Source organism: Papaver somniferum, chromosome 3 (assembly GCF_003573695.1).
Source record: "Papaver somniferum cultivar HN1 chromosome 3, ASM357369v1, whole genome shotgun sequence".
NCBI classification, from domain to species: Eukaryota; Viridiplantae; Streptophyta; class Magnoliopsida; order Ranunculales; family Papaveraceae; genus Papaver; species Papaver somniferum.
The window spans coordinates 81,242,341-81,253,239 of record NC_039360.1 but is presented as its reverse complement, the minus strand read 5'-3'; the positions used below and the strand labels follow the sequence as shown (position 1 = coordinate 81,253,239).

General features: G+C 35.6%; 1 protein-coding gene across 1 annotated transcript; it reads left to right on the top strand.

Moving 5' to 3' along the window:
* Positions 1–802: 802 nt before the first annotated feature.
* Positions 803–6,689, top strand: LOC113356636 (chaperone protein dnaJ 10-like). The gene is made up of 10 exons (XM_026599826.1): positions 803–1,195; positions 2,705–2,764; positions 3,636–3,718; positions 3,908–4,067; positions 4,248–4,377; positions 4,882–5,040; positions 5,130–5,308; positions 5,401–5,481; positions 5,569–5,718; positions 6,119–6,689. Exons 1-10 carry the CDS (start codon positions 1,109–1,111, stop codon positions 6,230–6,232), a joined length of 1,203 nt encoding a protein of 400 aa, XP_026455611.1. The 5' UTR covers positions 803–1,108; the 3' UTR covers positions 6,233–6,689.
* Positions 6,690–10,899: the final 4,210 nt, after the last annotated feature.

Sequence of the window (10,899 nt, the reverse complement as noted above, 5' to 3'; positions counted from 1 at the left end):
TTCCATTAGTTTACTAATTGTTGTCTGTTTGAATTATTTTTCCTTTTTGTCCAGACTTTAATGTCTGTTAATGTTCATTACAAGGGGACTTATTTATTTATTTATTTTTTTGTGTGGTTGATCACTTACATTTTACAAAAAAGTAACTATCTCCCTATTACGCGCAAAACATATGATCAGGGAACCTAGCACATGGGAACCGTTTCAGTTTCCCCAATGGACAAGTTCTGTAAAAGGAAGTTATACCCTTTTCTCAAATACGACACTTTCTTCTTGCTTTTACAGTCTTTTTACTGGCAGAAGAAAATAAAACATTGACTTGTTACGGTTGTAGACCACCAACACTCACTCACACCACACATGGAATGCTTCGTTAAAGAAAAACAAACAAATTGGCAAATGTCACATGCCATGCTAAATTTTCTGGTACATTTTTGTAAATTTCACGCCATCAATAGGAAAACGAACCAATTTACAATCTCAAACTACACATTATACCGCATTAATTAAATCGATTATTTTAATGTTATTTTATTCAAGTCAAGCACCAGTCGATTTTTGGTGTGCTTGAAAAAGGTTATATTTTCTTTGACTACGCGGAGAGGAATCTAACGCCAGTTGATAGAAACCAGAAAGAAAGAAAGAAAGAAACCGAACAGACAAGCTCCTGCTGATACCCTACTACAGTGTCCACTGTCTACGCAGCATCAGATCATCAAACCATTAACACATGGCCCACACCTACCCAGATAAAAACCCAACCTCATTTTAACGTGTCAACTTTCCATCGTCCGACATCAATTAATTCTGTTATGTTCTTAGAATCTTTCCAGGATTAAGCGCGTAGTATAAATCACACGGGGCATCTAATATCGCACCCTTTTCACCTTCTTCCTTTTCTTTTCATCTCTCTTTGTCTCTCTGTAGAATCATCATCCTTCCTGGAGCATCGGAACAACGGTTGAAAGCTTTCAAGAATCTCTGTAAAAAAGAAGGAAAGAAAGAAAATCTTGATTTGGTTTGTTTATAGTAATCGAAACGATCTGAGATACAAACACACAGCAAGGTAGGTTTTGGATCGGAGGAATACTAATAAATCTATTATCAGATGGTGAAGGAAACAGAATACTATGATGTTTTGGGGATTAAGCCTACAGCTACTGAGGCTGAAATTAAAAAAGCTTATTACGTCAAGGTATTCATCTTGTACTAATTATTTTCTTGATTTCCCACTTAATTTGTGTCTAATCGATCAATTAGTTAAGGGAAACTATTGATAAAAGAGAAAGATTAGGAGTAATAGTGTTTTTTTTTTAATTTCTTGTTTGTTTGATTTTGATTTTGATTTTGATATTAATGATGTATTTTTAAGTTGTTCTGTTACCGTTAGGTTGTAATTTTAGATCCACTGGTTGTTTGGATGAGGAATTGAATGAGTCTTTGATTTCGAGGGCAGTTAGAGAAGGTTTATTTCTCTTTCGTTGAATTAAGAAAGAAAGATATTTAGGTTTAGGTGTTTTGGTCATTTAGGTGGGGGTCATTAATACTTAAATATTGGTTTCTTCATTCAAAACACACCCAGTTTCTTTCTTGTTTCCTTTGTCCAAGTCAAGTCTTAATGATGCTTCCTTGCAAGTGTAGTTGATGACTCTCTCTGGATTATGACATAGTTTACTATGCCAGAGGCGTGCCCACTTAAGTAATAGGAGTCATAGTTCACGCCGATCACAAATTCATTGTAGGTGAAAACCACTGAAGTAAGACTAGTTTTGAGTAATTTAAAGGGAACTGCCTTTTGGGATCAGAGAAGGACACTTGAATGGTTTATTTTTAACTGTTCCAGTTGTTCATTTTATTTTTAACTTAGTGATGTAAATTGGAAGAAATTACATAGGTAGTTTTGCAGCGGTAAGACAGATGGATGTTAATCCGAAAAGACCAGCTTTGGACATTGATTACGAGTGTTAGTTAGCACTTGCAATACCTTTTCACCTGATAGGTTGCATGAATGTATCGTGTGCTGAGTTTCTTTTCTCTCTTTTTTGTTCTTATATGATGAATTTCCCTTGTACTTGGTCAAATCCAAGACATGAATTCTATGTGGCGCCATTGCTCCCAACATAAATGAATTAGTGAATATGTTTTCCACTTCCATGAATTGGGGACTAAAGTCTTTTTGATTTATTCTTACTACTGTTGACTATATGGGGAAATACTATTTGTTGTACTAGGAGGAATACGAAGAGGATTAATAGAAAATGATTAATGGCTAGGAGGCACCGAATCATATTCAAACTATGCATAAAAGATACCTCCTAACGTCCCAAAAAAAATCTGAATTTGTTTTTCCCTCGAGAGCTTGTTCGCTATGTGAAAGTAGATTTCAGGAGTTGGCTGGTGATATGTCCTATTAAATAAGTTCACGATCAAAAGTTCATGTCATCTTGGACAAACCTTCTTAACCTGTTCTAAAGTTCATTATTAATTATAAGTTCATGCTTTTTGAACCCTTGGGCAATATTTCTTGCAAAATCACACTGGCAAGTTTATCAATCTGCTGAATATTGGCCATCTATGGGTTAGTAATCCCGCAATCCTCGGTAGGTATTAGTCATCGATACCTCCTAAGTTGGTATAGCTGCCCTCTGGAAGATACTATGTGCTGACTGGCATCTTATGAATTTCTTTTGTTTGTTGGTTGTAGGCTCGGCAGGTCCACCCGGATAAAAATCCTAATGATCCTCTAGCTGCTCAAAATTTTCAGGTAATTATGCAGTCTCTTATAATGTGATAATATCCTTTTATTTTTTGTGCAATAAAACGGTGAAATCAATTTTTATGTCATGTCTTTAGCTCAGTATTCTGTGTTTTTATCTTGATTTTGTGCACCTCTGTGTTCATTGCTGATTAAACAAAGGAATTTACCTGTTTTGTCATGCCACTTTGTTTCAATAATTCCAATAATTTTGATCGTTTGGGTCCATAACCAGGACGCTGTACTTTCTAGACATTTGCTGTATTAACACTCTCACACTGGGGCTCTTTGTGTCTATACTTGCTTTTGCTGGTACTTGCACATTATAATGGTGGAAGCTGTCTGTAAATATTATGTTGCACATGGACATAATAGTGGTTGAACATAATAATAAGCATTCTGCTGGTATCATATGCACATTTTCGTCCATGTATGTGTTTGGCTACTTTCCAGCTTACCGTGTTTGGTACTTATAGCAGTCTTGGACACCAACACAATTACCTGTGTGGCTATGTCATATCCTATCCCACCTCCAGACACCTTTTTGTTTCTTCAACAGTGTCAAATTTGACAAGTCGTGTCTTGTTCTCTTTTAGTTATACGTTATAGTTTAAAAGTTACTTGTAGCATTATATAATATAGTTGTATAAACTTTTTCTCTTGGCATCTTACCGGTAATGGTGGAGTACTTTGGGAAAAACCTTCTTGCAGTCTTGAAAGTTTCTTGCATGGTGAAAAAACTACAAAAATGTTTTGTAAAAAGTGTCTTTTTTTTTCTTCTTCTTTTGTCACCCGCTGCGAACAGATTTAATTTTCCAGTCAGATTATATGTTTTTTTGTTTTATTTGCATATTATCAGCTACTTAACAATGGCTTTCAGGTTTTGGGAGAGGCATACCAAGTACTTAGTGATCCAACACAACGCCAGGCTTATGATTCTTATGGCAAATCAGGAATTTCAACGTAAGTATCTTCTCCTTAGCTATTTTCATTTTGCAGCTGGTATCTTTAGGTTGCGATGATTTATTGCTATATGATCATGTTATGATACATATACACACAGGTCGTTTAATTCTACAAAAATGATGAAAAATAAATAATTTTGTATTGTTTTCGTAATTAGTTTCTTCTTCTGATTACGGAATCTCTCAGGGAAGCAATCATTGATCCAGCAGCAATTTTTGCAATGCTTTTTGGGAGTGAACTTTTCGAGGAATACATAGGCCAGCTTGCGATGGCATCCATGGCATCACTTGACATTTTCACAGAAGGAGAACAGTTTGACGCTAAAAAGGTGCAAGAAAAAATGAGGGTAAGATCTCTAATAGCAGTTATTGTAAACATTTATGAAGTCTTTGTTAGCCTTTCACAATTATACGTTAGTGTTTAAATAGTTTATGTTCAGTTTACCTCATTCCATCCCTGTGATTTACTGTCACCTTAAATGCGTGCGTTTTCTTTGGATTCTTCTGACATGTTCTTTTCATCACAGGCTGTTCAAAAGGAAAGAGAAGAAAAACTTGCAGAAGCGCTGAAAGATCGACTGAACCAATATGTTCAAGGAAACAAAGATAGTTTCATTAGTCATGCGGAAGGGGAGGTCACAAGGCTCTCCAATGCCGGTAATGCTTTCTTCACTTTACTTCCTTCTGCTGTCGGGACTTCATATCTTCTCACCTTGGACTCTTGACAAGTAGGAGAGTCCAAAAAGTGTCCACATGTTACTTATTATAAAAAATTTCAGTGATTTTAGTGGTAGGCTAAAGAAATCTCAGGGTTCCCTTTACCCACTTTTTTTTTTTGGTTGAAAAAAGCAAGAAAGTATGATTCCCAAGTCCGGTAGATTATGTAATATCCCAAGAACAATATAAAGCAATTAAGTGTTGGTTTATCTGAAGTCAGCATCTTTTGGTTTTTGTGCATCTATTTCCTTGTGTCTATAACTAGAACGGATATTTTCTGTTTTCTCGTATTTAGGATATGAATGGAGAGTGCCTTTGATTTGTTCTTTCTTATCTGTTACAATTTAACTGCTTGACTAAGACAATTAAAGTAAGTGAAGCTCTCTCTGGTCTCTCGTTCAATTATAAATCTCTTTTTTTTCTCTCGTGCTATATATTTTTCAGCTTATGGTGTGGATATGTTGAATACAATCGGTTACATATATGCAAGACAAGCAGCTAAAGAACTTGGGAAGAAAGCAATATACTTGGGGGTACCATTTATTGCTGAGTGGTTCAGAAACAAAGGCCACTTCATTAAATCTCAAGTAACTGCTGCTACAGGTCAGCAGATCACTCGTTAGTAAAGAGAATTTCCAAGTTCTGGTCTTTGTTGGATAGTGAGTTTATCACATATTTTGGCACTGTGACAGGTGCAATTGCTTTGATCCAGCTTCAAGAGGACATGAAGAAACAGCTCAGTACGGAGGGAAATTACACCGAAGAAGAGCTTGAAGAATACATGCAGTCCCACAAAAAGTTGATGATTGATTCTCTTTGGAAACTGAATGTTGCTGATATTGAAGCTACTCTCTCACGTGTCTGTCAAATGGTTAGTTCCTTTATGTAGGCGTTTTCTTTTTGGCAGCGGTCAGCAATCGAGCTGATTTTTGATGGATTTGCTGTCATTATATTTCATCGCAGGTTCTTCAAGATAATACTGTGAAGAAAGAGGAACTCCGTGCTCGTGCAAAGGGGTTGAAGACTCTTGGGAAAATCTTTCAGGTATTGTTAGTGGTAAATTTCTTTGAATTCATATCATCTTTGGAAAAATCTGTTTTGACCATTTATTGGAATTTGATATAAATTCAGAGAAGTAAGTCGAACAACGGGACGGAAGGTGATAGTGCAAACACCCCAGTTCATAAGCTGAACGGAGCTGATCAGAGCAATGGATCTAGCTCACCAGACACATCTCCAAAGTCTCCACCTCCCGAGTCTTATGCTCATGTCGCCCCTCAGGTACTTTTCTCTTATTTACTAGGTGCCTGATAATCTTTTATACAACCATCTTTATAAGTTCATTCAAGCACAAGATCAACTCTTTTTTCAAAAAACACCAAAAAGTTTGATGGGCATTTCTTGATCAAATGAACAATGAGGCATATTTCCTGACTTAGGTATGTGTTCAAGAGTTGAAGACCAAATGATTAGAGAAACTGTTCAACTTTTTTCAATTTAACAAGAATCTCCAGCAAAGTTAAATTGAAGTCATTACCTATCTGAGCTGAGGTTTTGCTTCTTTGTAACGACCTAGGCTTTACTGGTAAAGAAAATTGAAATTGAACAGACGAAAGAGAATCTTGCTGTTTCCGTTTTACCAAACTTTTCATCTAACAATCTAGTCAATTTGAACCTGCAGAGCCCTTATGTCGAAGCTCCTCAGTTTGGCAGTAATCAATGTAACTTTAACTTTCCAATGCCAACGGCCCCTCCTGGAGCACAGAGACATGCTTCATCTACAGGGAGGGAATGAAGAACTGCAGCAATGTGATTTCACTGCGTGAGCTGCTGCTTCCTGTACTATTACAGCATAATTCCCCTTTGATATTCTATTGTGTTTAGGAGGGAGGGGTGTTGAGTTGTTCATTTGTTTCATTTTCTTTTTTTCTTTTCTTTTGTATTGAGAGTAGAGAGAATTATAAAAGCTGGAATCAACTCCCCACCTTCAGATGAGCAGGCCATTCTGTAGAATTATATATATAGATATATATCTAGCAAAAGAAGGAAAATATATGTATACATGATGAGGGAGCAGATTTATGAACTGAATATCATTTGTTTAGCTTAAAGAAAGAAAATTGGGCTCCCTTGTAATTTGTATTGGTGTCCTCTGTCGTTGTATTAGGTTTTGGAGCTTTGGCTCCTCCCCATTGTATGTATATTCAGGTACTTGATTGAAGCTTTCCAATTTTTATTCTCTTTTTCATATTGTTTTCATGCTTCAGTTAGGTTCCACAATTTTTTGCTGATAAGGGATTTTTTTTAATTGCTCAGCATATAATTTTTGCTGCATTGCTTGTAATTATGAGATATAATGAATTAGTTTTCTGTCTTTTGATTCATATTGCTGTATGTTTAGGACACAAGAAAATATTCTTTAATGGATTGGGAATACAGTTAAGTACTTACTGAACAGGAAGAGTCGTCTTTTCACTACTAGTAAGCAGTAGACTGGGATAGGGGTTTGATCCGATGTGCACTTTGTGGTTAGTGGTGTTCAATGATCCTTTATATAAGTAGGTAAAGAGAAGTTCAAGTTCCAGAGGTTCTGAAAAAAAGGACGTTCAGCAGATGGAACAACTCACAATGGAAGATAGAAGCATAGCATATCTCGTTTTAGCACTTGAACAAACTTTACGTAACAATTTAACAGGATCCTAATGTACTGCTAATGCTATAGTGAACCTCCAACAACTCGTTATATAACAACTGATATGAGCTATGTAGTATGTACTTTATTAATATAGTAACAAATCTATAGGATATGGTAAGCATATAATTCTGATACCTAAACAGAAACTGAAAATGAGTTCTGGGGTCTTGCCTTGTGAATGTACTTGAACAATAAGATATTAGAATTGGCACGTGGTTCAAGTCACTATGTCGACGCTTATAAACATTCACAGTTTGATGTTTGAAGAAACTCAAAGATAACAAACATATCAAAAATGTAAAACCAAGTTAAACAATGTCGGGATCGGTCCTGAGATCGGTCATATACTGAAGATCAAACCTGAGATCGGTCTTGAATTCAGATTTCAACAACAAAACAAATGTCACAAGTCTATTTCCTTAAACTATGTTTCAAAAAATGCTTTCAAGTATAACTCCAAGATATGAATTTATCCGGGAGTTCAACAAACTAAATAATAACGAATTACGAATTCGTACAATATTAACAATGCGAAGTTCATGAAAAAACTATACTTCATAAATTCATATACTCAAGTTGTAAAAACAACTAGCTAGTATACGTCTCTTATTAGGGTTGTCAATGGTTACCTAATTAACCAGACTCGTACCAGATTCAGGTGTGTCGGGTCGAACTGCAGGTCTTATAATTGAATCCATCAGCAATATTGGTACCCGATGGGTAGACTCGGTAGAAACCGATAAACTTTCAGGTCCTAACGGGTATTACCCAGCGGGTATTCGTGAGTATAAGGTACTTGAATATTTGTCATTTTTTGTCAATTTTGCCTATCATTCAATTGTTTTGCCTAGTTTTGGTTGGATATTTTTCTTTTTTCATTTTTCCCCTTATATTTAATCTTCAATTAGAATAATTATGTAGATATAACAATAATTTTGTATTAAAAATTATCAAATTCATATCAACATAAAGAAGAGAAAAGAAATTTAGCACAAAATATAATTGGTTTTAGAGGCTTAACAACCCGAAGGGTGTCTAGGTTTTTTATCAGGTCCGATACCGGCCTATAAATTATTAGGAACGATATCCAGAACCGCCAGGACCCGGAGCCATATTTTTTTATCGGGTCCGGGTCGATAAGCACCCAAGAGGAACCAGAACCATTGATAGACCTGTACCTTATTGATGCTTTGATCATAGTATAATTACCAAGTAACCAATACTAAAGTCATTGTAAACTAACCCTAATATGGTATGCTGTGTTTTAGATGAATATAGATTTGAAAGAACAAAAGATATGAATGAAACAAGTCAAGTATGTAATTACTAACCTCGAACGAAAGCATAATGTCTTCGTTGTCTTTAATACATCTTCATGTCTTCCTGAATAACTATAGCAAGTCTCAATATTTTTTTATTCCTAGTCTAACCTAACAAAGTAGACTTTAATAATCAAATCAAGCAATTCCGATTTTGGAACCAAACTTGACATACCAACGCTTGGTGGGTTCAACCGAGAAATACTCTAATAGTATATGAGGGATTTTTTCTTATGTTAGAGCATTCGCTCGGTCGAACTCACAACTGTTGCTATATCAAGCTTGTTGTCAAATTTAGTTCTTCAATACTATATGTTCATTTCTAGTCTATAATTAGTCAACTCTCGGATTAAGATATAAAAATGTAGTTGAGAATCAGACATCATTGTGTACCGTTTGAAGTCGAAGATGAACCGAAGCTTTTGGATAACTTCTTCAACAAAAGTTAAGTGAACACTGAACCACCTATTTCCCAAGTTATATTTACCCTTCTATCTATGAGACGACGTCGCATGACTAATTAGACTATTGCAAGCATATTAAGAATTTCGACTCAAGTTTATCTTGATAATTAGTTCTCGAAATATATATGACTAAGCTTAATGAACATTTGTTCATACTTGATGAATTTCGATTAAGGACAATTTAATGTTCATAATCTAAATCGTGATCAAGATTATCAATCGGAAATAACCTGAAACATTATGTGTCATTGATGTTATTTGGGAATGTTTCGAATTGATTTAAAGAGAAATATATAACTACTGTAAATCTGGATACATGACAATATGCACACCAGTTTCACAAACTGGGAAAAATGTTATTGGTCCGGATCTGTATTACATGTACCCAGTACACGTACAAGCATAACTTTAGTTTGGCAGCGATTTAGTGGTACGCATACCCGGTATCCATACCACAAAAGGTCTATGAGCTCCTGTACATGGAATGGTACGCATAACTAGTATGCATACCGAAAAGAACTGTTGGTTTTGAAACCGGTATGGTATCCATACCCGGTACGCAAACCGGAAAGTTATGTATGTTCCGGAACTTATTTTTGTAAGGGTACACATACCTAGTACATGTACCATGACAAAAAGATTCACGAAAAAGGAAGAGTACACATACCTGGTACACGTACTTACCCTGTCAAATATTTTCTGATGCACATAAAATTATTTCTGTGAGATAATTGGCATTTGAATAAATCTCTAAAAACACTATATAGACATGATTGATCATATTATAACCTACGGTTGTGACTCAAACTCAAAGTCTTACGTGTTATATGAAAATGATTCAGCTTATGGTTCAATCGGCTAGTTTCAGCTAACCGTCCATGAACAATGTCCTTGTACACGGTTCAGTTATGGCTCATCCTAACCAGAGTTTATATCTTGATATGTTAATCACATTTCAAAGATTCATCTAATAGTGGATATTGTTTGCTTGGTTCCAAAGTTATCTTAGCTTAAATCTAAAGCAACATATACTTTAAAAGTATATATAAGGGAGGACCTCAAGCAGCTGGGATTTTTGAATCCCTGACACTATTATTTGTGTGTCCTAGTTGTAAACTAGAGTCGTCCTCTCCCTAAAATCCTTGTAGGGTTTAGCGACTAAAAAAGACTTAACCTAGGGATTCGTGAAGCCAGGTCCAACTATCTTTATCTTAATAGTTTGTGTATCCTGATATTGTTTTATTGTTGAGCTGCTCACTCAAAAAAGATAGATAGAAATCACAAAGTTCTATTCGTCCCTGACTTTGTGATAGCACAGGTTTAATACTTGTGAGGTGAATAATAATCTAGGATGCTTTTCGGGAAGTATAAGTTCGGATTTTGAGGTTAGTTAGACTTTGTCTACTGCTATTGATTTCCAGTCTCACCTTGATCTACGATCAAAAAGGAAATCACACATATATGCTTATGTGTGGGAGGCAGATTGGTTTAAAGTCTTAGGATGTAAAGGACGTCAGCTAAGAGAATCAATTGCGCGAAGTCCTGCTGGGATTCAAGAGGCGTAAGGAACGCGACTGTAACTGAATTGTTGTGAGGGTTTAATTTGGTCTCAACTACATTCCAGTCCAAAGTTAATTGGTATTAGGCTAGTGTCTGTAGCAGCTTAAAACAGTTTAGTGTTCAATCTGGACTAGGTCCCGGGGTTTTCTGCATTTGCGGTTTCCTCGTAAATAAAATTTCTGGTGTTTGTGTTAGTTCTTCTCCGCATTATATTGTTTATATTTATAATTGAAGGTTGCACGTCAATCAATAAAAGTAGATATATTTATCCTTGTTTGTTGGATACGACTTGATTGATTCTTGGATATTGATCTTTGGAATCGTCCAGAAAATCTCACACGTAAATCAGGTTCAAGGACTAGTCTCTGTAAACTTTCTGATTGTGAGAGAAAGATATATAACTCTAAATATTATTCCTTGATTG

Excerpts from the sequence above, each read along its gene's own strand:
- LOC113356636 (XM_026599826.1), top strand. The coding sequence starts at position 1,109 with ATGGTGAAGGAAACAGAATACTATGATGTTTTGGGGATTAAGCCTACA. Across the intron at positions 5,041-5,129 it reads TCAAGTAACTGCTGCTACAG|GTGCAATTGCTTTGATCCAG; the intron begins GTCAGCAGATCA and ends GCACTGTGACAG. Across the intron at positions 5,482-5,568 it reads CTCTTGGGAAAATCTTTCAG|AGAAGTAAGTCGAACAACGG; the intron begins GTATTGTTAGTG and ends ATATAAATTCAG.